General features: G+C 45.3%; 1 protein-coding gene across 1 annotated transcript in view; it reads right to left on the reverse strand.

Moving 5' to 3' along the window:
• Window positions 1–26,911, reverse strand: part of LOC124622142 (cytochrome P450 6j1-like) — a 106,611-nt gene that overhangs the window by 61,293 nt on the left and 18,407 nt on the right. The window contains exons 2-4 of the mRNA XM_047147773.1: window positions 25,694–25,905; window positions 21,085–21,273; window positions 2,827–2,960 (exon numbers count right to left, since the gene is read on the reverse strand). Of these exons, the coding sequence (XP_047003729.1) occupies window positions 2,827–2,960; window positions 21,085–21,273; window positions 25,694–25,890 (520 nt within the window). The 5' untranslated portion in view covers window positions 25,891–25,905. The remainder of the gene's footprint in view (window positions 1–2,826; window positions 2,961–21,084; window positions 21,274–25,693; window positions 25,906–26,911) is intronic.

Consider the following 26,911-nt stretch of genomic DNA (forward strand, 5'->3'; position numbering starts at 1 on the left):
TTATGGTTTAGCCTCAAGCCCTTCGTCTTCTCCAGTCGAATTGATTCTAAGGTTTTATCATCAACTCTTGAGGTTGTGTCTTCACACCCAGATGGTTTTCCGAAAACGATGTGGCTGATTTCCTTTCCTATCTATGTGTATTCCGAGCTTGCTATCCGGTTCTCAATCTCTAATCTGCATTTTATCTCCTTCGAAATAACAGCAGTTAACGGTATTACACATCTTTTATAAGGCACTATCGTAGGGCCGGCCAGAGTGGTCGAGCGATTCTAGGCGCTTCAGTCTGAAACCGCGCGACCGCTACGGTCGCAGGTTCGAATTCTGCCTCGGGCATGGATGTATGTGCTGTCCTTAGGTTAGTGAGGTTTAAGTAGTTCTAAGTTCTAGGGGACTGATGACCTCAGAAGTTAAGTCCCATAGTGCTCAGAGCCATTTGAACCATTTGAACCACTATCGTAGGGAGAGCGGTATAATGCAATCTTGAATCACATTCATTTATTCACAGTTCACTTGTGTCATGCAGCTTTGTCAATGTTTTTGCCGTAATTTAATCTCTCCAAACTCGTCGGATATGTAAAGCTATCGCCACTGTTTATCGCTCTTTTCCTTGGTGTTTGCAGTATTCGATACGCATTTTTTTATTGTGCGGCCGTAGTGGTCTAGCAGATAAAAAATTATACTTCTGCTCTGGACGAACCTTGTTCACCTTGTTCAATCCTCGGCAGAGGTGGGGATTTTCCTTCTTTTCAGTCCTTCCAGGACGTTCCCAGGTTCTCTGAGCCTGCTGTCAAAATGACTACCGGGGATGTTCCCAGGGGATAAAAGGCAGCCCGGGCGAGAGACGTGCAAACCCTCCCCCTCCTCGTCCTCTGGCGAACAGAAATACTGCAACTTACATTTAGTCAGGCCGACAGTCGGGTCAAGAGCCTGAACCACAAACTTTACCTTTATTGTTATGCTTGGCTTGGACACCTCTCTCTGCTCGGTTACGACAGTTATTTTTTATGCTTGTTTATTCTCAGTTTCCATAATTACTACTTTGGAAATACTTCCGTTGGCTCACATCTGTCGACAACAGATTTCTCTTTTATTCCTGTAAAAAAAAAATCATAGTTTTCTTCTACTGGAAAAGTATGTAACTATTACCACTTTTTACTTAGTCGAAAGATATTTCCTTTATCTCCAGTCGTAGGATTGCTGATTACCATTGAGATGACTAAAAATTAGCAACAGATTGTAATTTACAACGTGCTTCCTGACAGGAACGTCAACATTGATTAAAGTATCCTACAGGATGACAGGCATTGTACTATATGAAAGAAATCATCGTAACTTCGGAATGCTTTGCATTAGGACGATCAAACTGTAGGGTTGTCCGCATGCCATGATGGGAATTAGTATGCGCATTGTTGTTTGGTTTAGCGACAAAGCCCACTTTCATTCGGATGGGTTCGTCAATTAGCTAAATTGGCGTATTTTGGGGACTGAGAAACCGCATTTCGTACTCGAGAAGTCTCTTCACCCCCAACGGGTGACTATGTAGTGTGCGATATTCCTCGATGGCACGATGACTACCGAACGGAATGTGACGGTTTTGGAAGATGATTTCATCGCCATTATCCAAAGTGACCCTAATTTCGACAAGATGTGGTTCATACAAGACGAAGCTAGACCTCACAGAAGTAGGAGAGTGTCTGATGTCCTTGAGGAGCACTTTGGAGACTGCATTCTGGTTCTGCGCTATCTAGAGGCCATTGCCATGGGCCTCGATTGGCCGCCGTATTCTCCGGGTCTGAACACATGCGTCTTCTTTTTATGGGTCTATGTTGAACACAAGCTATACAGCAATAAACACAAAACCACTGATGAGCGGAAAACAGACGTTCTGGAGTTCATCGACAGCATCGGTGTTCCGACACTACTCGCAGCTCATGCAGAATTTCGCTATTCGTTTCTGCCACATCATCGCCAATATTAGCAGGTGTATCGAACATGTCATAACATAGATCCGAATGTCTGTAGTGACGTCCATATGTTGAATGAAGTGTGTGCACGCCGTAGTTTGTTACTAATTTACGTTTTTTCATGTAGTTCAATAGTTGTCACCATGTATCTACGCGGTACATCCAAACGTTTCGAGAGTGATTTTATTCCTGGCGTACCAACGATCTCAGCGTAGTTATTAATGTGACAGCTTCAACTAACAACTTAGAAAAAAAAGCTGTTCATTCGACCAGTCAGTTGCGAGGAGGCAGTGTCAGGGAGTGTACATGTGATCGTAGCGTGTCAAACTGTTACGCAATAAATCGCAATGAAGGAACATCTTTAAATAAAGTGTTCGACTTATTCTTCCGAATGTTTGGGAGAAGAAAAAAGTGTTTGGAAAGCTTGTCTCGCTCACCTTACACCTTGGCTCCTCAATAAAGAGAACGACGCATGGACGCCTGCAGCTATTTATCTCAAATGCAAAACGTGGTAAATTCTTTTCTGTAAGAAATCATTAAAAAATGACATAGTGCAGAAATTCACATGAAGGGTTGATATTTTCAGGGCATAACCGACACTTAAGCCAGTGGGATGTGTGAGCCGGGCAATATTCGAAAGAAGGACTTTTTTGACAATTTCGTATAGTTGCCTGAAATTTCCGTGCGTTGTTCTCAAGTAAAGGGGGACGACTAAAACACCTAAGGCTTCAAACCCACCATATTGACTATTATCTATTTTTTACGAATGCAGTGTCTGGACTTTTTGGACTGATAACAATGCACTGCTATTCTTTCCTCGGCAGCGAAACGATTCCTGTGGCACGCCAGAGCGGCTGCTTACCTTTGCCAGCACCGGCTCCCTCCTTCTGCAGCACCTGCACCAGCTCGTCACACACTTCCTTCATCAGGAGGAACATCGGCTTCAGGCGGCTCGCTGTGAAGGACGGGCTTAACTGTGACCTCAGCTTTCTCCATCTGCGACAAACAACATTTGTTACCAGCTAAAAAGCCTCTCATTGCTCAATTACAGACTTTTCCCTTTCAATGAAGCCTGAATAAGACGCAACGGTAACCAGCGAGAATGTATTGCATAAATAAAGGAAAAGGTTTGAACGTACATTCAATATGATAAAACACAGAAATAATGTTAATTTATCGACTTCAATGGTGGCTAAACTACGTGGCTGTGAATTAAATTATTCGAAGAAATACAGCAATCACTCACTTTTTATACAACTCTGTTTAGGCCAAAGGCCTTTCTGGCTTTGACCCATCTTCAGTTGACATAACACATTTGTGCTTTCATCAGCACTACTTTAGTATCCACAGCAATTTGAACGCTGCAGCTGCCCTGTGCCAAATAACAATCCGTTTATCTATTAAGTTTTCCAATTTGTAAATTGCGTTTAATTAATAGTTGGATGCTCTTACTTTTATTTTGCAACTTTTATTTCGTTTTTTCATATTTATATGTATAGCACACACACTTTTAGCTACACTGCTTCACTGACACACCGAAGAATTTGCTCTGCGATCGACATATGTGCTTGTTTACATCGGAAATTACACTTAAAATTTTCTTATAGATTCCGAAACGAACTTATGAAGTTAGTTCTGCTTATAGACTTAACATCGTCTGTAGGACTGAAAATGAAGTATGTCTGATTACTTGTTTAATATCCGTTGTATGTACAGTAATTAGTCGCGAGAGGTCGTTCGATAGGTAGTTTCTTAGGTAAATTACATAAATTGAGTATATTAACAATTACCATAAATGTTTAACTATCTACTTGGGTAATGACTCGCTAGCATTAACAGAATGTTAGTGAAATCAGACTGGACATTAAAAAAGTAATGTACAGTGTGAATCACCCGAAACTTGTACCGCAAATATTGCGGAAATGGAAAGTGCAATTGATGTGCGGTTTTCTCAGAATGGTAGTCAGGGGCTCGTACTTTTAACAAATAAACAATGTGATAATACTTAGAAAGGGTATTTTTGTGGAAACATACAATCTTTAAATAGAACAATGCCTATTGACGCTAACAAACTAAAAGTAGGGTAAATCAGAATGTCAGTAGTGTTTATTGCAGGAGTCTAGTGCGAGTCATTTACGAGATATCGTACTTTGGAAAGTTCCCATACCGACACATGTACAAAACCTGTGGTACCACACACTAAAGCACAACACAAGTGCATACACTAGGTTACTTGGATTCTAACCAGTAACAAGACAACTGCCCTTCCCAAGTTGTGTTCAAAATGACCATCGGCAGCGGCAGTAAACGCTTCCAGTCTAGCGGAGATGTCCGAGAAGGCTGCAGTGATACGTCGCTGCGTATCATCGGGTGTAATTGGTATGTCCTTGCAGACAGCGTCTTTCAGATTCCGCATAGAAGGAAGTCTACATGCGTCAGATCCGGGGGACAGGCCGGCCAAGGTGCAGGTCCTCTGTATCTAATCGAACGATTGGGAAACAATTTCTGTTGGTACCAAAGGTTCCTCCTAGTCTGCAGAGGAACGCCTTCCAGCATACGTGGAACATTGTCTGTTTGGAGGCTGTGATACTTGTGCGCTTTCAGTGTTCCGTCTATGAAACACGGGCCTATGACCTGATAGTTCACTAACCCACACCACATGTTTATATTCCACGGACGCTGCCATTCCACCTGATGAAACCAACGGGGATTGTCAACCGACTAATAGTGTATGTTTTGGCGGTTTACCTGGCCATGATTGGTAAATGTAGCTTCATAGCTAAACAAGATACACTACTGGTCATTAAAATTGCTACACCATGAAGATGACGTGCCACAGACGCGAAATTTAACAGACAGGAAGAAGATGCTGTGATATGCGAATGATTAGCTTTTCAGAGCAATCACACAAGGTTGGCGCTGGTAGCGACACCTACAACGTGCTGACATGAAGGAAAGTTTCCAACCGATTTCTCATACACAAACAGCAGTTGACCGGTGTTGCCTGGTGAAACGTTGTTGTGATGCCTCGTGTAAGGAGGAGAAATCCGTACCATCACGTTTCCGACTTTGATAAAGGTCTGATTCTAGCCTATCGCGATTGCGGTTTATCGTATCGCGACATTGCTGCTCGCGTTGGTCGAGATCCAATGACTGTTAGCAGAATATGGAATCGGTGGGTTCAGGAGGGTAATACGGAACACCGTGTTGGATCCCAACGGCCTTGTATTAGCAGTCGAGATGACAGGCATCTTATCCGCATGGCTGTAACGGATCGTGCAGCCACGTCTCGATCCCAAAGTCAACAGATGGGGACGTTTGCAAGACAACAACCATCTGCACGAACAGTTCGACGACGTTTGCAGCAGCATGGACTATCAGCTCGGAGACTCTGCATCACAGACAGGAGCGCCTGCGATAGTGTGCTCAACGACGAACCTGGGTGCAAGAATGGTGAAACGTCATTTTTTCGGATGAATCCAGGTTCTGTTTACAGCATCATGATGGTCGCATCCGTGTTTGGCGACATCGTGGTGAACGCACATCGGAAGCGTGTATTCGTCATCGCCATACTGGCGTATCATCCAGCGTGATGGTATGGGGTTTCATTGGTTACACGTCTCGGTCAACTCTTGTTCGCATTGATGGCATTTTGAACAGTGGACGTTACATTTCAGATGTGTTACGACCCGTGGCTCTACCCTTCATTCGATCCCTGCGAAACCCTACATTTCAGCAGGATAATGCACGACAGCATGTTGCAGGTCTTGTACGGGTCTTTTTGTATACAGAAAATGTTCACTGCTGCCCTGGCCAGCACATTCTCCAGATCTCTCACCAATTGAAAACGTCTTGTCAATGGTGGCCTAGCAACTAGCTCGTCACAATACGCCAGTCACTACTCTTGATGAACTGCGGTATCGTCTTGAAGCTGCATGGGTAGCTGTACCTGTACACGTCATCCAAGCTCTGTTTGACTCAATGCCCAGGCGTATAAATGCCGTTATTACGGCCAGTGGTGGTTGTTCTGGGTACTGATTTATCAGGATCTATGCACCCAAACTGCGTGAAAATATAATCACATGCCAGTTCTAGTATGATATATTTGTCCAATGAATACCCGTTTATCATCTGCATTTCTTCTTGGTGTAGCAATTTTAATGGCCAGTAGTGTATACGATGAATCTGGAGTATCTTGTCTTAACGGTCATGTACAGAAGATGATTCTCATAATCTTTTCCATGCAGCTGTTGTTAAACAGAGACGTAATAGGGATGGAACCTATGTCGATGAAGAATGCGTAGAACACCTTCCTCACTCATGCCACTTCCTAGTGCGATTGCTCGAGATCTAACTTGCGAATTAACTGCAACATCGGCAGAAACAGTAATTTCCCCCTCTTCTGTTGTCAGTTGTTCAAATCAAATGGTTCTGAGCACTATGGGACTTAACTTCTGAGGTCATCAGTCCCGTAGACCTTAGAACTACTTCAACCTAACTAACCTAAGGACATCACACACATCCATGCCCGAGGCAGGATTCGAACCTGCGACCGTAGCGGTCGCGCGGTTCCAGACTGTAGCGCCTAGAACCGCTCGGCCACACCGGACGGCTTAATTACGCAATCCTGCACTGTTTACTGTATTTATTTCTGGATTCATTTATGAAATAATAATCGAAAGTAATAATTTTACAGAAACTAATAGAAGTTCATTTGTCAAGCAAAATTGTAAACCATTTGGAATACTGTTATTTCAGCTGAGTGAAACAGTCGTAAGCATACCTCTGATGTGATTGGACGTAACTTTGTATTTTGTGCGGAAAACGTAATTTCGACTTTGTTAATGTGAAGAATCAAAATAGTATATGATATACTAAAATGTGACAGAATATATTAAAGTAACAACATAAATTCTGTAACAACAATCTTCAAACGTATTTAGATAAATCAAACAGTGAGGATCTAAAACGTGACATTTTCAGTTTCAAGAATCAGAAGCCTAGACGAGAAGATCTGGAGCCAACTCTACATAAAAAGCTAAGTAAACTAGGAAGTTTATTGTAATCTTGCTCCTCTCAGCTCTTCAAAAAAGATTGTGGACAATAGCTGCAAGTAGGAAGGAGGGGATAAACTACAACCGCCGTACAGTAACTGACTGGTAACTCGCAATAGACTCAAGAAAGACACAAGCACATTGTAAGCAAACATGAAAATATCGTATCTAGCAACTACATAGGTTGTATAGCACAAAGAATATCAGTGTGGAAGCTTTTCAAAACACGATATCTCGTAAACGACTCGCACTACAATCCTGCAACGAACACCAAAAACAGTCTAATTTACCCTACTTTTAGTTTGTTAACGTCAATAGACATTGTTCCATTTAAAAAGAGTATGTTTCCAAAAAATCATCCTTTTTAAGTATTATCACAATCTGTTTATTAGTTAAAAATACGAGACGCTGACTAAGAATCCATTCTGTGAAAACCACACATCAGTAGCACTTTCCATTTCCATAATGTTTGCGGCGCAAGTTTTAGGTGTTTCATCCTGTACAAAAAATGTTCCCACTTGGCTGAAACAAACCTGCGACCATACGTGCTGCCCTATTTTGGATACGTTAAATGTTCCCTAACAGCTCCATTTGGTATAGGTTGCAGGCAGTTGATCAGTTTTCAGAGATGGGTACGAAATTTCATTTATACACTGATTCCATTTTTCCAGCATCCTACCACCAAATCGAAGTATACCACTTGCTCCATGTACCCTATGTGATTATTCTAGCCCGCATCTCGTGGTCGTGCGGTAGCGTTCTCGCTTCCCACGCCCGGGTTCCCGGGTTCGATTCCCGGCGGGGTCAGGGATTTTCTCTGCCTCGTGATGGCTGGGTGTTGTGTGATGTCCTTAGGTTAGTTAGGTTTAAGTAGTTCTAAGTTCTAGGGGACTGCTGACCATAGATGTTAAGTCCCATAGTGCTCAGAGCCATTTTGATTATTCTATTTCGTATTCCTGTAAATATGTATACCCAGGTATTTGTATGAGTTAACTGACTCCAGTCATGACTCACTGGTATTGTTGTCGCAGGATATCACTTTCTTTTTTTTTTTTAGTTCTGAACATTTAAAGCGAGTCGATAATATTGCCACCATTTTGAAATTTTTGGAAGATCTGACTGAATATTTGTACAGCCTTTTTCCTACTATATTTAGTTACAGGAAATCGGATAATCAGCAAAATTTCTGAGGTTATTGTTTGTATCGCTGACAAAGTTATTGATTTGCAAACACGAACAACAAGAGTTCCTTTCCTGCTGTACACCTGAAGTTACTTATAGATCTATCGCTCACTCTCGAACCAAAGAGAAATTACGAAACTGTAAAACCGCTCTTTTCTCAGCTTCCTGCCCTGACTACACCCAGAGCATCGTATTCACCTTTTGCTACAGGCGTGCTATGACCTTGTCTTCACGCACACAGTGGAGTAGACAAGGCATGATGATACATTAAGAATGGAAGGAGTAGCACTTCTCCACGTTCCACTACAGACTCAGTTAAATATACATATTTTGATAAACACGTACAATGATGAAGCTCACAAGACTGAACATGGTAAAGAGACAAGAAAATAGGTGACAGAAGTGCCTGAGTACGAGATAGTTATTACTGGACCAGGAGATGACGCTTAGTCAATTAAGGAAAACCACACAGGACACGTATGAAACTTAAGAAATGAAGCCCGTAACTGTGGGCAAACGAGAGAGATAGTGTCTAATGATGGCAGATGAGAATTAGTTTAATTAATGATTAAAAAGCCTTTGAGACTGATTATGATAGTACTGTGTTACAACGTTCCCCTTGTGTTAACAAGTACGTGCCCCAGTGTCTCGTTGAAACGGACAAGCAGTACATGCGAAGACTGTGGTTGGAAATGTAAAAATCCATCGCAGCTCGCCCAAGTCTTCTAGAGGACTCTTTCCATGATATCTTCTAAAGATGTCCCTCTCGCAGCAGACGATAGCACAATGTCGTGGTGAGTTGTTGTGGCGGTGTTGAATTAAAATTGCAGGAAAGTGAGGAGCAACTCTGCAGTAAAGAGCGCGTCATGCTTTTTAGGGTATGCCACGTTTTATTACAGTCTGTAAGTCTTGCCAAAGATCCGTGTTTAAACAAAATTTATAACTGCTCTCTTTGATTACAGTCATACATATCAGTTGCTGGTACATTAATCCAATAACGCGATCTTCCGTAACAACAGCTGTTTCCATCACCATTGCAACTGTTTACTTTGTCCATAATCCCGATATTCACCGTAGTAAACATTTAAAATTATTTTGCAGCAACTGATGACAGCCAACACCGATACGACTTCCTACTGTGACACTCACTAAGAGGCTGGCGATAACAGCAACGAAAGCAAGAGTTCCTAATGACACAAAGGAGCTTCTGACTCGAACGTTTTAGCCAATCACAGCTAAGGAATTTTTGTGCTCCTATATGTAGTAGAGCCTTGCTTAGCCAATAGCAGGTGAGGACGTTGTTTCCAAGTGAATGTTGCCATTTCACGTCAGCAAAATACCACACCTGAACTTACCCGCACCATTCTCCCCAGACTTCACGTCTTGTGACATACTGCATCGTATCACGAATAATCGATACCTATTTTAACATAAGCCTTACAATGTGAATTAAATTTTACTATGATTCATGAGTTCATACACTACTAGACCATTAAAATCGCTACACCATGAAGATGACATGCTACAGACGGGAAATTTAACCGACAGGAAGAAGATGCTGTAACACGCAAATGATTAGCTTTTCAGACCATTCATACAAGGTTGGCGTCGGTGGCGACACCTACAACGACCTGATATGAGGAAAGCCTGGTACATTCAAGAGCGAAGGACCATTTACGATTAGCACAAAGGACTCTCTTACAACGGAAACCGACGTCTTGGTGAAAATCATTAACTTTTAAATTAATTATAATTACGACCAGCAAAAATTGTCTTCAGTACCTGCACACCGGGGCATAATTACTTTCAATCTGGTATCTCTCGTCCGCCATTGTACTATACATGAAATCATACACTATTGGCCATTAAAATTGCTATCCCAAGAAGAAATGCAGATGATAATCGGGTATTCATTGGACATATATATCATATTAGAACTGACATGTGATTACATTTTTACGCAATTTAGGTGCATAGATCCTGAGAAATCAGTACCCCGAACAACCACCTCTGGCGGTAATAACGGCATTTATACGCCTGGGCATTGAGTCAAACAGAGCTTGGATGGCGTGTACAGGTACAGCTGCCCATGTAGCTTCAATACGATATCACAGTTCATCAAGAGTAGTGACTGGCGTATTGTGACGAGCCAACTGCTGGGCCACCATTGACCAGCCGTTTTCAATTGGTGAGAGATCTGGAGAATGTGCTGGCCAGGGCAGCAGTCGAACATTTTCTGTATACAAAAAGGCCCCTACAGGACCTGCAACATGCGGTCGTGCATTATCCTGCTGAAATGTAGGGTTTCACAGGGATCGAATGAAGGGTAAAGCCACGGGTCGTAACACATCTGAAATGTAACGTCCACTGTTCAAAATGCCATCAATGCGAACAAGAGGTGACCGAGACGTGTAAGCAATGGCACCCCATACCATCGCGCCGGGTGATCCGCCAGTATGGCGATGTCGAATACACGCTTCCAATCTGCGTTCACCGCGATGTCGCCAAACACGGATGCGACCATCATGATGCTGTAAACAGAACCTGGATTGGTTCACATGGCTCTGAGCACTATGGGACTCAACTGCTGAGGTCATTAGTCCCCTAGAACTTAGAACTAGTTAAACCTAACTAACCTAAGGACATCACAAACATCCATGCCCGAGGCAGCATTCGAACCCGCGACCGTAGCGGTTCCAGACTGCAGCGCCTTTAACCGCACGGCCACTTCGGCCGGCGAACCTGGATTCATCCGAAAAAACGACATTTTGCCATTCGTGCAGCCAGGTTCGTCGTTGAGTACACCATCGCAGGCGCTCCTGTCTGTGATGCAGAGTCAAGGGTAACCGCAGCCATGGTCTCCGAGCTGATAGTCCATGCTGCTGCAAATGTCGTCGAACTGTTCGTGCAGATGGTTGCTGTCTTGCAAACGTCCCATCTGTTGACTTTGGGATCGAGACGTGGCTGCACGATCCGTTACAGCCATGCGGATAAGATGCCTGTCATCTCGACTGCTAGTGATACGAGGCCGTTGGGATCCAACACGGTGTTCCGTATTACCCTCCTGAACCCACCGATTCCATATTCTGCTAACAGTCATTGGATCTCGACCAACGCGAGCAGCAATGTCGCGATACGATAAACCGCAATCGCGATAGGCTACAATTCGACCTTTATCAAAGTCGGAAACGTGATGGTACGCATTTCTCCTCCTTACACGAGGGATCAGAACATTTCACAGGGCAACGCCGGTCAGCTGCTGGTTGTGCATGAGAAATCGGTTTTCTCATGTCAGCACTTTGTAGGTGTCGCCATCGGCGCCAACCTTGTGTGAGTGCTCTGAAAAGCTAATCATTTGCATATCACAGCATCTTCTTCCTGTTGGTTAAATTTCGCGTCTGTAGTACGTCACCTTCGTGGTGTAGCAATTTTAATGGCCAGTAGTGTAGATAAAAGGATTGTTATTTGGCACTGGGGAGTTGCAGCGTTCAAAATGCAGTGGATTCTAACGTAGTGCAGATGAAGGCCAATTACTTTTGATTATTATTTCATAAATGAATCCAGAAATAAATATAGTAAGCAGTGCAGGATTGCGTAATTAAGCCGTCCGGTGTGGCCGAGCGGTTCTAGGCGCTACAGTCTGGAAACGCGCAACCGGAACGGTCGCAGGTTCGAACCCTGCCTCGGGCATAGATGTGTGTGATGTCCTTAGGTTAGTTAGGTTTAAGTAGTTCTAAGTTCTAGTGGACTGATGACCTCAGAAGTTAAATCCCATAGTGCTCAGAACCATTTGACCCATTTTTTGCGTAATTAATAATAGATATTTTAAGTGTATCAATAATTCATAATTTCAAATGTTTCGAAATAAATAATTTTAACTGTACAGTCAGAACTAGTACTTATCGATTAGAATATCGAAACTAAAAAATTTTGTAAGGCAATTTGTTTTCATGAATTTTTGCCTGAAATGTAATATACTGTGAATAAAGTTATATGGAAGTTTTCAGAAAAGCAACTGAAATAATATTGACCTGTCCAAAATTGGAAAAATAAACTTGTATCGACAACTATTGTCGAGGAAAAGTAATGCTAGAAGAGGATGTCCCGTTACACTGTCCAAGCTGTAGGTCGTGAGTGAACTATGGGATTTGCCAACGCAGAAAAAGGCGACATGATCATGGTGCATGTAGAGAGTGTAGGAAAATGCAAATCGTTCTTGAACGGTACATGCGGCAGGATATCCCAATATACGTCAACCATCTGGGTAATTATTTATCAACCTTTCCAACCAGTTACGTGAATGTGGTAATGTAACACCTAGACAACGTAACACAAGGAAACAACTGACAACGCCGTTCGGAGTGGCCGAGCGGTTCTAGACGCTACAGTCTGGAACCGCGCGACCGCTACGGTCGCAGGTTCGCATCCTCCCTCGGGCATGGATGTGTGTGATGTCCTTAGGTTAGTTAGGTTGAAGTAGTTCTAAGGTCTACGGGACTGATGACCTCAGAAGTTAAGTCCCATAGTGCTCAGAACCATTTGAACCATTTGATTTGAACAACTGACAACAGAAGAGGGGGAAATTACTGTTTCTGCCGATGTTGCAGTTAATTCGCAAGTTAGATCCCGCGCAATCGCACTAGGAAGTGGCATGAGTGAGGAAGGTGTTCTACGCATTCTTCATCGACATAGGTTCCATCCCTATTACGTCTCTGTTTAACAACAACTGCATGGAAACGATTATGAGAATCATCTTCTGTACATGACTTTTAAGACAGGATACTCCAGATTCATCATATACACTACCGGCCATTAAAATTGCTACACCAAGAAGAAATGCAGATGATAAACGGGTATTCATTGGACAAATATATCATACTAGAACTGACATGTGTTTATATTTTCACGCAGTTTTGGTGCATAGATCCTGATAAATATCCAGAACAACCACCACTGGCCGTAATAACGGCATTTATACGCCTGGGCATTGAGTCAAACAGAGCTTGGATGGCGTGTACAGGTACAGCTACCCACGCAGCTTCAAGACGATACCGCAGCTCATCAAGAGTAGTGACTGGCGTATTGTGACGAGCTAGTTGCTAGGCCACCATTGACAAGACGTTTTCAGTTGGTGAGAGATCTGGAGAATGTGCTGGCCAGGGTAGCAGTCGAACACATACTACACTCCTGGAAATTGAAATAAGAACACCGTGAATTCATTGTCCCAGGAAGGGGAAACTTTATTGACACATTCCTGGGGTCAGATACATCACATGATCACACTGACAGAACCACAGGCACATAGACACAGGCAACAGAGCATGCACAATGTCGGCACTAGTACAGTGTATATCCACCTTTCGCAGCAATGCAGGCTGCTATTCTCCCATGGAGACGATCGTAGAGATGCTGGATGTAGTCCTGTGGAACGGCTTGCCATGCCATTTCCACCTGGCACCTCAGTTGGACCAGCGTTCGTGCTGGACGTGCAGACCGCGTGAGACGACGCTTCATCCAGTCCCAAACATGCTCAATGGGGGACAGATCCGGAGATCTTGCTGGCCAGGGTAGTTGACTTATACCTTCTAGAGCACGTTGGGTGGCACGGGATACATGCGGAAGTGCATTGTCCTGTTGGAACAGCAAGTTCCCTTGCCGGTCTAGGAATGGTAGAACGATGGGTTCGATGACGGTTTGGATGTACCGTGCACTATTCAGTGTCCCCTCGACGATCACCAGTGGTGTACGGCCAGTGTAGGAGATCGCTCCCCACACCATGATGCCGGGTGTTGGCCCTGTGTGCCTCGGTCGTATGCAGTCCTGATTGTGGCGCTCACCTGCACGGCGCCAAACACGCATACGACCATCATTGGCACCAAGGCAGAAGCGACTCTCATCGCTGAAGACGACACGTCTCCATTCGTCCCTCCATTCACGCCTATCGCGACACCACTGGAGGCGGGCTGCACGATGTTGGGGCGTGAGCGGAAGACGGCCTAACGGTGTGCGGGACCGTAGCCCAGCTTCATGGAGACGGTTGCGAATGGTCCTCGCCGATACCCCAGGACCAACAGTGTCCCTAATTTGCTGGGAAGTGGCGGTGCGGTCCCCTACGGCACTGCGTAGGATCCTACGGTCTTGGCGTGCATCCGTGCTTCGCTGCGGTCCGGTCCCAGGTCGACGGGCACGTGCACCTTCCGCCGACCACTGGCGACAACATCGATGTACTGTGGAGACCTCACGCCCCACGTGTTGAGCAATTCGGGGGTACGTCCACCCGGCCTCCCGCATGCCCACTATACGCCCTCGCTCAAAGTCCGTCAACTGCACATACGGTTCACGTCCACGCTGTCGCGGCATGCTACCAGTGTTAAAGACTGCGATGGAGCTCCGTATGCCACGGCAAACTGGCTGACACTGACGGCGGCGGTGCACAAATGCTGCGCAGCTAGCGCCATTCGACGGCCAACACCGCGGTTCCTGGTGTGTCCGCTGTGCCGTGCGTGTGATCATTGCTTGTACAGCCCTCTCGCAGTGTCCGGAGCAAGTATGGTGGGTCTGACACACCGGTGTCAATGTGTTCTTTTTTCCATTTCCAGGAGTGTATATCCAGAAAGGCCCGTACAGGACCTGCAACATGCGGTCGTGCATTATCCTGCTGAAATGTGGGGTTTCGCAGGGATCGAATGAAGGGTAGAGCCACGGGTCGTAACACATCTGAAATGTAACATCCACTGTTCAAAGTGCCCTCAATGTGAACAAGAGGTGACTGAGACATGTAACCAGTGGCACCCCATACCATCACGCTGGGTGAAACACCAGTATGGCGATGACGAATACACGCTTCCAATCTCCGTTCACCGCGATTTCGGCAAACACGGATGCGACCATCGTAATACTATAAACAGAACCTGGATTCATCGGAATAAATGACGTTTTGCCATTCGTGCACCCAGGTTCGTCGTTGAGTACACCATCGCAGGCGCTCCTGTCTGTGATGCAGAGTCAAGGGTAACCGCAGCCATGGTCTCCGAGCTGATAGTCCATGCTGCTGCAAACGTCGTCGAACTGTTCGTGCAGTCTTGCAAACGTCCCCAGCTGTTGAGTCAGGGATCGAGACGTGGCTGCACGATCTGTTACAGCCATGCGGATACGATGCCTGTCATCTCGACTGCTAGTGATACGAGGCCGTTGGGATCCAGCACGGCGTCCCGTATTACCCTCCTGAACCGACCGATTCCATATTCTGCTAACAGTCATTGGATCTCGACCAACGCGACCAGCAATGTCTCTATACAATAACACGCAATCGCGATAGGCTACAGTCCGACCTTTATCAAAGTCGTAAACGTGATGGTACGCATTTCTCCTCCTTACACGAGGCATGACAACAACGTTTCACCAGACAACGCCGGTCAACTGCGATTTGTGTATGAGAAATTGGATGGAAACTTTCCTCATGTCAGCACGTTGTAGGTGTCGCCACCGGCGCCAACTTTGTGTGAATGCTCTGAAAAGCTAATCATTTGCATATCACAGCATCTTCTTCCTTCGGTTAAATTTCGCGTCTGTAGCACGTCATCTTCGTGGTGTAGCAATTTCAATGGCCAGTAGTATAATAAAAAATGGTTCAAATGGCTCTGAGCACTATGGGACTCAACTGCTGAGGTCATTAGGCCCCTAGAACTTAGAACTAGTTAAACCTAACTAACCTAAAGACATCACAAACATCCATGCCCGAGGCAGGATTCGAACCTGCGACCGTAGCGGTCCTGCCGTTCCAGACTGCAGCGCCTTTAACCACACGGCCACTTCGGCCGGCAGTAGTATAATAATTTAGGAGGACCATTAAGTAAATAATGCAGCACTCCGTCTTCAGGCCACAAGTGGCCCATCGGGACCATGCGACCACCGTGTCATCCTCAGTTGAGGATGCGGATAGGAGGGGCGTGTGGTCAGCACACCGCTCTCCCGGTCGTTATGATGGTTTTCTTTGACCGGAGCCGCTACTATTCGGTCGAGTAGCTCCTCAATTGGCATCACGAGGCTGAGTGTACCCCGAAAAATGGCAACAGCGCATGGCGGCTGGATGGTCACCCATCCAAGTGCCGGCCACGCCCGACAGCGCTTAACTTCGGTGACCTCACGGGAACCGGTGTATCCACTGCGGCAAGGCCGTTGCCATTAAGTAAATAATGCAACTCACTTTTTTTTCTCAGCCAATTTCGGTTGAAAAAAATGTGAAATATCGCGGGAATCCAGAGCATCGCAGACATTCACAGGCGTTTGCTGAATGTCTACGGAGATCTGGCAGTGAACAAAAGCACGGTGAGTCGTATGGCGAGGCGTCTGACATCATCGCAATAAGACCGCGGAAACCTGTCAGATCTCCTGTGTGCCTGCCTATCACACGCAGTTGTGACTCCTGCAATGTTGTAACGTGCGGACACTGTCTTTCGATGTGATGGATGAATCAGAATCAAACACCTTGCTGTTCTGGTGGACGTTGCCGTTGGCAGTGCTTAGACACTCGTCTGCCGGTTGGGATACTCAGAGATGTGTGCCAGCTGGGTTCCTCGCCGACCAGCAAACCATGAAGAGCATCGAGTATGACACAATGTAGAATGCACTCCGCGGGAGTGGATTATGGGGAGGTTATTGATGCAGCAATACGTTCTCTCCGACGTCGACTAGTAGAATGGTACTAGGTGGGCATACAGTCCCTCCTAATAAGGTGAAGTAAAGCCGTCGCAATGAACGGAGGTTACGTTGAAAAATAGGGTTTTTTAACCAAAACAGTGAGGACTAATCTGACGAATGTCGCAAGACGCCATCATGGTACTGCAATATTAATGGCTAGCAATGTACACCTTTCCAGTGTTCCTTTATATAACTGGAGTCAGAAGTAATACCCAGTTTAAGCTTTACAAACTGAAGAGCTGGGAAAGAACCATTTAATGCTAAGACTGTACATACAGAAGTTTTCGATACTATTTCTTACCACATGATGCAGTGCTTCCAAACAGAACTTGTATCTTAAACTCCGTGCAAGAGAGCAATATTCGTCTTATGGGAGGCATAGTAAATTGAAAGTTTATCTAGAAATTTAATTTGAGAAAAAATTAGTGTAATTGTAAAAATTTTTACCTTTCTTCCACTGAATAATCTAAACAAGTTTTATTCCTTTCTGAAATCATCCCCAATTTCTTTACTGACTTCTCAGTATACAGACTGAGTAACAGTAAGATAAGCAACAACTCTGTCTCCATCTCTTCTCAATTACCATCTACCCCTCATGTCCTTCAACCTTTGGGGCTGTGCGCTGTAAACTGTACAGGTTGTACATGTCCTTCCGATTTCTCTCTTTTATCCTTTAAATTTTCACTCTCTGAAATGCGATCAGGAGTTTTGAAGTTTTCGACACTCACATGAGTTCAATGTCGGGTTTCGTATCATTTTGATTGGGCATGTTGTGGATATCGAACACATGGTGATCTCTTGGTTGTTCGGAAACTAATCCCGCGAGCACCACGGATGAGATGGTGACAGAAGGGAGGAGAAAGGGAGGGGTGAAACTACTGCATGCGCAGAGGTGCGCTGTTGGAGGGAAAGGCAGGTACTGCCGCTTAGAAGACCTTGTACGTCGGAAGAGCTTCTGTATAGTGACAATATGTTATCTTATTTAAGGTAATTTCTTTGGTTCGTGTACCAGTTTATTTACTCTTCCTATACTTAAAAGTTGATTACAAAATAGTCACAAATGGACCTATTAATACATATTCTGTACTTGTGATCATAGAGGGCCATAGGGACTTCATTTAGTACAATGGGCACCTCCAGGGTTTGTCATATTTTTCACTTTCGGTCATTGTCCGCAAATACAATATGCAACAGTCATAAACTGAAAGAATTTCGGCTAATTGCATCACAAGTAATCGTTTCGCAAAGGAGCGTGAAAAACTGGAGATAACTGCTGTTGCTGAAACGGTAAGACATGATCTCCTGCTTGAACATCTGCGTGTAGGAGGGGCTCAGAGCTGGCGAGATTGAATGGGGAAGGAAAATAAGGACTCTCCTCCCGCCATTTAAAACTGATGATATCGGATTGTTTTAATAGTTAGTGTATGTTTTCTTTAGAGGACAAGTGAACTATTTGAAAATATTCCCGATGAAAATCTGTCATTTGTGGAGCCGTCTGCCTTATCTTGCCACGTGATGCCATCATTGGTAGCGGTGTCCATATTGCTGCACTACTAATGCTGATGATGTAGTATAAATAAAAGGCAAATCTTCGCATGATATTATTAATTACTCATTATTCGAGAATTACCTGGTGAGTAACCTCCGTTGTCTTGTAGCGGGGGAAGCAGTGGGGATACTGTGCAGTCACCTTAATGTCGCCAACTGTAAAAAGCATGAATAATTACCTTTTGTATCGCGGAGCGCTGCGAGATGTGCAGGAAGAGGGTGAATGGAAGTACCGACTGGGATGTAGATCCATACCGACTTCAGTGGCGTGGCCACCTGTTGTAGGTTTCTCGGGTGAGGATGCATGATGCTTCAGCCAGATCGAGATGGTCCGTAGATTCTCGATTGGGTTTAAATCCGGGGAGTTTGGTGGCCAGGTGAGTATGGTAAACTCATCCTGGTGCTCTACGAACAACGCACGTGCAGGGCGAGCTTTGAGACACGGCGCACTGTCCTGGTGGTAGATGCCACTATGCTGAGGGAAAACAAACTGCATGTGGGGGTGGACATGGTCGCCAAAGATTGGCGCTTACCTACGTTGATCGATTGTTCCTTCCAGAATGCTACGAAAACATCCCCCACACCGTAACGTTGTTGCAGGGTGTTTGCATACAGACGATTCAAGCTGTACGCACCTGCGGCCATCTGTCCAGTGGAGCATCTGAAGAGGCCGTCCGTCGCCACTCAGTGGGCCTTTATTTGCGGTATTGGCGCGCAAATTCCAGTCTTCGGCGCAGATGAACATCATTCAGCATGGGTGCATGAACCATGAGCCTGCTTCGGAGGAACATACGCAGCAACGTTCGCTGAGACACTGTTGGTAGGCCACTGGGTCATCTGGGCGGTCAGATACTCAACTGTTGTACGGCTACTCGCCCGTACATATCTCCGTAGCCGTCGTTCAACTGTCATCTATGACCAGTGCTGTACTGCAGTTGTCTTGGCGCCGGTGTTGGATAGCGCCATTTTGCCACGCAAAGAATACTATAATCACGGTTGGAAAGCGAAAAGTTTACAAATATAGGCGTTTCGGAAAGCCAGTGATCATGCCCTATTGCAGTTCAGATAAATTGCTCCGTTATCGCATTGCAATTACAACTATCGTGTATTCCACGTCCCCCGAAACGCTTTATATAGCATCCACTGGATTGCAGCCACCTGCCGCCTGCGAGTAGTTATTGCAGGTTGACGTCGAACATATGCGGTGGTCAAATTAACGTGACTGGACCGTGTATGCATTTGTAATACTTTGGGTAATACAGACCTCTGGAAACGATGACCCACTTCTTGTAGCCCTCTATATATCTTTGGTTTTACTTAGTGTCCGATGTTTCGGCGGGAGATGTGATCGTAATATAATTATTGTTCACGGGCTAGCATAGCGGACAGTAGAAGTGTGTGAAGTGGGGACTGAGCAAACATAGTAGAAAGATCTGCTCTAAATGTTACACGACAAAAGAAGTAAGGATCAATGAAATAATTAAAAAAGTGAATGAAACATTTATTTGAAAAATTACTAGTTCCGCATGATGAGTGCAAAATAAGAAAATTCAGAACTTTCTGCAGATTGCGGAATGACTCCGGTCGACAATCATCGAGAGCATCGGTCCATAAAGATAAGTACAACTAAAGTTTTTATTCACAATTAAAGCATTGTGTAGATTGCAACAAACTCGTCATTTTTGAGTAAACTGGAGTTACAGTTAGATACTTTCTAAATTCAGTCTTGGTTATTCAGTGAGCGCAGGGGCGTTACAAGTTGCAGAGAGAATAATACGTCTCTGCACGAACATAGCACAGTACCGCTATGCCGCTCTTCCATTGTATCCAGTGAACTCATACACGAAGTGCATATCGGCCAACACTTCATTAGCTACTCTATCCGCACTGGTGGGTAACGCTGTTGACGTATAACTGATGCTCTCAGAAAAACAAACCCGAGACAGAAACGAGTAATACCGAATGCAAGCTTTAGGGTGAAGAGTGAAGAGGAAATTACTTTTATTAACAGGAAATAACGTGAGTGAACAGACCAAGTTCGCTCCTTAGCAGACACACAGCACGCATCGCGTACCGTCGACATTCACACTGTTGTTCGGATATTTTCAAAGCAGTACAGATGCAAAGGTGGATAGAGGTAATAAATGAAACTATACGCAGTTACTCGGTAACGAGTCATTGCAGAGTACGGCTCTCTTATGCCAACATTCTCAGAAACCGAGCGAGGTGGCGCAGTGGGTAGCATACTGGACTCGTATACGGCAGGACGAGGGTTCAAACCCGTGTCCGGCCATCTTCAATTAGGATTTATACGATTTCTCTGAATCGCTTCAGGCAAATGTCGGGTTGGTTCCTTTGAAACGGCGCGGCCGACAAAGTTCCTCATCCTGCCCTAATCCGATGGGACCGATTACCTCGCTGTTTGGTCTCCTCCCACAAATCAACCAACCATTCTCAGAAAATATCCCCCAACAGCTTCAGAAATTGTTTCCATGGATTTCGTGTTCACCCTGGACTCTAAAAATCTGGTCTGCTTCTCGACTCTAATTACCTGAAAGTACGGTAATTTGACCTCCACAACAGGAAGGGATGTCCCAGCATGTAATTCACTACATTATTGAACTAGAGGTACTCACTTCTCGCCCTTAAGCACGAACGGGTTCCTGGCGAATATGGGGTCGATGTCTTCGTTGGTCTGCACGTTGTTGTCGTGGAAGGAGGGGAAGTCCCTGACGAGCATCGTCCTCACCAGGTCGGCATCCCTCACCAGCAGCATCGGTTCCCGGAAGCGGTAGAAGCCGCAGAACGGCGCACCTTCCATCTGGCTGCAGAGCGGAAACAAGACAGTCTCTATATTATTCATTTCACAGTAGGGCTTATACTCAGGTGACAACAAAAAATGGCTCTGAGCACTTTCGGACTTAACTTCTGAGGTCATCAGTCCCCTAGAACTTAGAACTACTCAAACCTAACTAACCTAAGGACATGGCACACATCCATGCCCGAGGCAGGACTCGAACCTGCGACCGTAGCGGTCGCGCGGTTCCAGACTGTAGCGCCTAGAACCGTTCGGACACTCCGGCCGGCTCAGGTGACAACAGTAATGGCATATCTCCTAATATCGTATCGTACCTTTTGCTAGGCGTAGCTCGGCAGCTCGGAACTCAACAAGTTGTTGGAAGTCCCTCGCAGAAATACTGAGCTAAACTGCTTCTATAGCCGTCCATAACTGTGAAAGTGTTCCCATTGCAGAATGTTGTACGCGAACCGACCTCTCGATTACGTTTCGATGGGATTCATGTCGGACTATCTGGGTGTCCAGATCATTCCCTCGAACTGTCCAGAATGTACTACAAACCAATCGCGAAAAATTTTGTGTCCCAGTAACGTGACATGAAGTCCATGAATGGCTGCAAATGGCCTCCTTATAGCCTAACATAATCACTTCCAGTCATCGATTGGTTCAGCTGGCCCAGAGGATCCACTCCATTCTATGTAGACGCAGCCTGCACCGTTATGGAGTCCGTCCCCGGTAGCTGAGTGGTCAGCGCGACAGACTATCAATCCTAATGGCCCGGGTTCAATTCCCGGCTGGGTCGGAAATTTTTCTCCGCTCGGGGACTGGGGTTGTGTTGTCGTAATCATCATCATTCCATCCCCATCGACGCGCAAGTCGCCGAAGTGGCTTCAAATCGGAGGCACCAGGCGAGCGGTCTACCCGACTGGAGGCGCTCGTCACACGCCATTATTGTACAGTTACGGAGCAACAACCAGCTTGCACAGCGCCTTATTGATAGCTTAGGTCCATGGCTTCGGGGGTCGGAGCCACACTCGAACCCTACCATCAGCTTTCACCTACAGAAATCGGTTCTCATCCGACCAGACCACGGTTTTCCAGTCATCTAGGGCCCAACTAACACGGTACGACACCAGGAAAGGCGCTGCAGGAGACGTCGTGCTGCTAGCAAAGGCATTCGCGTCGGTCTTCTGCTCTCTTAGCCCATGAAAGCCAAATTTCGCCACACTGTCCTAACGCATGCGCTAGTCATACGTCCCACATTCATTTCTACGTTTATTTCACATAATGTTGCTTGTCTGTTAGCACTGGCAACCATACGCAGTCGCCAGTGCTCTCGATCGTTAAGTGAAGGCTGTCGGCTACTGCATTGACCGTGGTGAGAGGTAATGCCTGAAATTTGGCACTGTAGGTGCACTTTCGATACTGGATCTCTGAATATTGAATTCCCTAACGATTCCCGAAATGGAATTCACATCCATCTACACTCATTCTCATGAATTAAGGATAATGCTGATACCTGGCGAAAAAACTCTCTGGTGGACGGTTTCCGGGATTAAATCACGTCGGAGTATGACCATGCGCTGCATCTGAGCTGCGGTCGTCGCACGGTGGCGCTGGCAGCAGTCCACATACGCAGAGGTGTCTTGGTGCATGTAAGAGAATGGTGCAGCGAGTAAGTGTGCAGACGTTTCCAGACGTGCTAATGGTGACTGCGTGTTGAAAATGGCTCAAAGAACACAACACATTGATGACGTTATGAGTGGTAGTATACTAGGGCGACAGGAGGCTGGTCAAACACAGCAGGTCATAGCACGGGTCCTCCGTGTGCCACAGAGTGTGATCTCAAGACTATGGCAACGATTCCAGCAGACAGGAAACGTGTCCAGGCGCTAGAGTACGGCACGTCCACAGTGTACAATACCACAAGAAGACCGATATCTCACCATCAGTGCCCACAGAGGGCAACGGAATACTGCAGGTAGCCTTACTTGGGACCTTACCGCAGCCATTGGAACAGTTGTTTCCAGACGCAGAGTCTACAGACGACTGAACAGACATGGTTAATTCGCCCGGAGACCTGCAAGGTGCATTCCACTGAGCCCTCATCACAGGAGAGCCCGTAAAGCCTGGTGTCAAGAACAGAGTACATGGTCATTGGAACAGTGGTCCCAGGTTATTTTCACGGACGAGTCCAGGTGTAATCTAGACATTGATTCTCGCCGGGTTTTCATCTGGCGTGAACCAGATACCAACTCCTTAACGTTCTTGAAAGGGACCTGTGTGGAAGGGTCGTGGTTTGATGGTGTGAGGTGGGAGTATGATTGGTGCACGTACACCCCTGCATGTCTTTGACAGAGGAACTGTATCAGGTCAGGTGTATCGGGACGTCATTTTGCACCAGTATGTCCGCCTTTTCAGGGGTGCAGTGGGTCCCACTTTCGTCCTGATGGATGATAATGCACGGCTCCACCGAGCTGCCATCGTGGAGGAGTACCTTGAAACAGAAGATATCAAGCGAATGGAGTGGCCTGCCTGTTCTTCAGACCTAAACCCCATCGAGCACGTCTAGGATGCTCTCGGTCCACGTGTCCCTACACGTCTTCACACCCCTACAGGAACTCCGACAGGCACTGATGTAAGAATGGGAGGCTATACCCCAGCAGCTGCTCGACCACCTGATCCAGAGTATGACAAGCCGTTGTGCGGCCTGTGTACGTGTGCACGGTGATCATATCCCATATTGATGTACATGGCGCAGGAAACAGTGGCGTTTTGTAGCACACGTGTTTCGGGACGGTTTTCGCAACTTATCACCAATACCGTGGACTTACAGATCTGTGTCGTGTGTATTCCCTATGTGCCTACGCTACTAGAGCCAGTTTTGTGTTGTGTCACGTTCTGTGGGACCACATTCTGCAATTATCCTTTATTTATGAGCATGAGTGTACTTCCATGTATCACTCCGCGTTCGAAGTGTGTTAATTCCCGTCGTGCGGCCATAATCACGTCAGAAACAGTTTCACATAAATCAAGTGAGTACAGATGACAGCTACTTCAATGCACGGCCCTTTTATATCTTGTGTACGCGATAATATCACTATGTGTATATCACTATCCCATGCATTTTGTCACCTCAGTGTATGGGGGTCAGTGTGTACGAGGCTTCGGCTGTACTCCTATATCATCCTACCGATGGCAACATACGCATTTGAGAGCTAGACAATATCAGCAAAATCATCACAGAAACTCAATGTTTTTCACCAAAGATGATTGAGGCGAATTCCGAAAATAAGCTATCGCGACAACTTTTCAAATGAAGAAGTGCTGAGAAAAAGTGATCTACGCAGCGTGCATAAAATCGTTTCTTAAAGAAGACTGACGCTTGCGGGGTAAATGGGACATGTTCTACGCATGAAAGGTGGAGAATCCCAAGATCAACACTGTTACGGAAACCAATAGATGGATACAGAAGTAAAGGAAGACCTCGTAACAGCAGGAAACTAACTTTTGCAAAGGATCCTCAATGCATGGGCATGAACGGGTTGAAAGCTGAAAACCTGGCAGCAGATCTAGTTCGCTGGAGGCAATTTGCTGCTCGATTTGCTACCTAGTGTTGGGGGAACGAAATATAAGTACGTCATAAACTTCCTTACCAAAGTTGCTCAAGTTCTTAGTACTCATAGATGATGCATTCAATCAACAAGCAGAAGTTAAAAAAGAGACAAATACTTCTTTCGTGGTAAACGGATTGGCAGATCACAATGCACATTATATAATTTAAATCCTTGTCCAGCTCCGAAAGTAAGGAAACAGTTCGGCCGTATGCTGCCGACCGGCGAAGAGGTTCTGAAAATCGGCGCGCCTTCCTGCGTCCGTTGAAACGGCTGGCAGCCGGCGGCTCGGCAGAGCATTTGGAGATGCTGCGTTGGTTCAGTCCTGTGAGTCGTAACGCACCAGAAGTTGTGTAGGCAGTCTCTTGGTTGGTGAGTGACCAATGAAACGCAGTCTTTGGATCGCTTTCTCCAAAACATTTTCTGTTCGTTCTTTCTAATTTAAGTTGTATATTACGCTGTTCCATTTTCATCACGCACAACAAAGACACATCTTTACTGATGATTCTCTCCGAAATTACGTGATGGCTGCATGGAACTGAAATTCGGCCTGAGCATCTGGAATGATTGAAAACACCGATCTACACAAGTGGAACAACACAGCGTTGCCAAATAGATCGCACTGTTGTCTTGTTACTTTTCTCACACACGTCGTATGTAAGTGTTCTATGATTGTTCTGTCGACACGTCCCACGTCATAACGCCTATCGTGAATTTGATCTGTGGAGCAAGTAACTAACAAAGCGTTTTGTTTATTTGATACAGCAACAGTCAGTCGTTAATCTTCATTTTACAGCTCTGCATAACAAAGGCTTAGTAGTAGTCAGCACTTACCAATAGATGTCTCTGACGGCCTCTGAAACATGTTTCTTGCCTAGTATGGCGTCTTTCATGTTCCCAAACGGCACGGATGGCACCGGGCAGGGGACTCCCAGTGTCTGCCAGTAGCTGTAGTTCCACGACAGGTACTTCCACAGTAGCCACGCCGCCAGAACCACCAGGGCGCCCGTGGTGCACCAGTCCAGGGACATCGTGTGGCGTCGTCACTGGAGGAAATACGAACTATTTTACGGTCTTCTCAGCATTCACTTACGTGAATTATCGGTACCTATGTGCCCACAAATATAATGCAAGTAGCTGCAGTGCCCAGCATTGACCGGGATGTTTAATATCTGCCACACAACGTAAGTGGCCTACGCCTTGTTGATAATCATAGCGAATTCAAACCGCATGGGAAACTGTAATCGCTTTAAACCGAATGGCATATTTGAATGATCGGTGACAATGGAACGCGATGAATGAATACGTCTTCAGCTGCGGCACTCGTAAAAATCAGGGTCAAGGTTACTGGTTCTGAACTTTGCAAATATACACCAATTTCAAACAAAACGGTTAGTAATAACAATTACATCACAGATTAGGCTTTTATTCCTTTTTAAATTATAAATTAAAGTAATCTAACTGCATTGCATAACGTACCTCAAATGTTATAGTAAAATAAAGATTTTTATCAGTTCCCTGCAAAAAATGTTTTGACTCAAAAAATACGTGCATATGCCAAATGAGCAAATATTTCACATGTTTATCAATATTTTGTATAACTTAAACACACCTTTACAGTCAGCAGGCGAGAAAACCCCCTGATTACTTCAAAAGAAATTTAGCTGTTTCTACATTCAAAGCTTTCACGAAAACATAATGAAAGTATATTGACAGTCAGCAAAGATATAATTGTACCAAGCTCGAATAAAACCGTAAAATAACACTCTTATCGTAAAGCTTGGGTTTCACAATATTCTTCGGTTGTCCGTCTGGAGTGTAAACAAACCAACTATCCAGCCGCCCACGCCCGCGTGTTCTATCAAGCGCTTCTGTTGTCCTTTTATCCTTTATGTATTTATGTACTGCGTACACTAAAAAAAATAACCTATGTCCGCCGAATCACTAATTAGGGAGCGTGGAGAAATTTGATTTAAATCGGCCAAGAACTTTTAGAAATTGCTGGTAGCAACCTTTCCCCTTTATATATTACATACATACATGATTTAAGTG

The sequence above is a fragment of the Schistocerca americana genome, chromosome 7 (genome assembly GCF_021461395.2).
Source record: "Schistocerca americana isolate TAMUIC-IGC-003095 chromosome 7, iqSchAmer2.1, whole genome shotgun sequence".
In the NCBI taxonomy this organism is placed as follows: domain Eukaryota; kingdom Metazoa; phylum Arthropoda; class Insecta; order Orthoptera; family Acrididae; genus Schistocerca; species Schistocerca americana.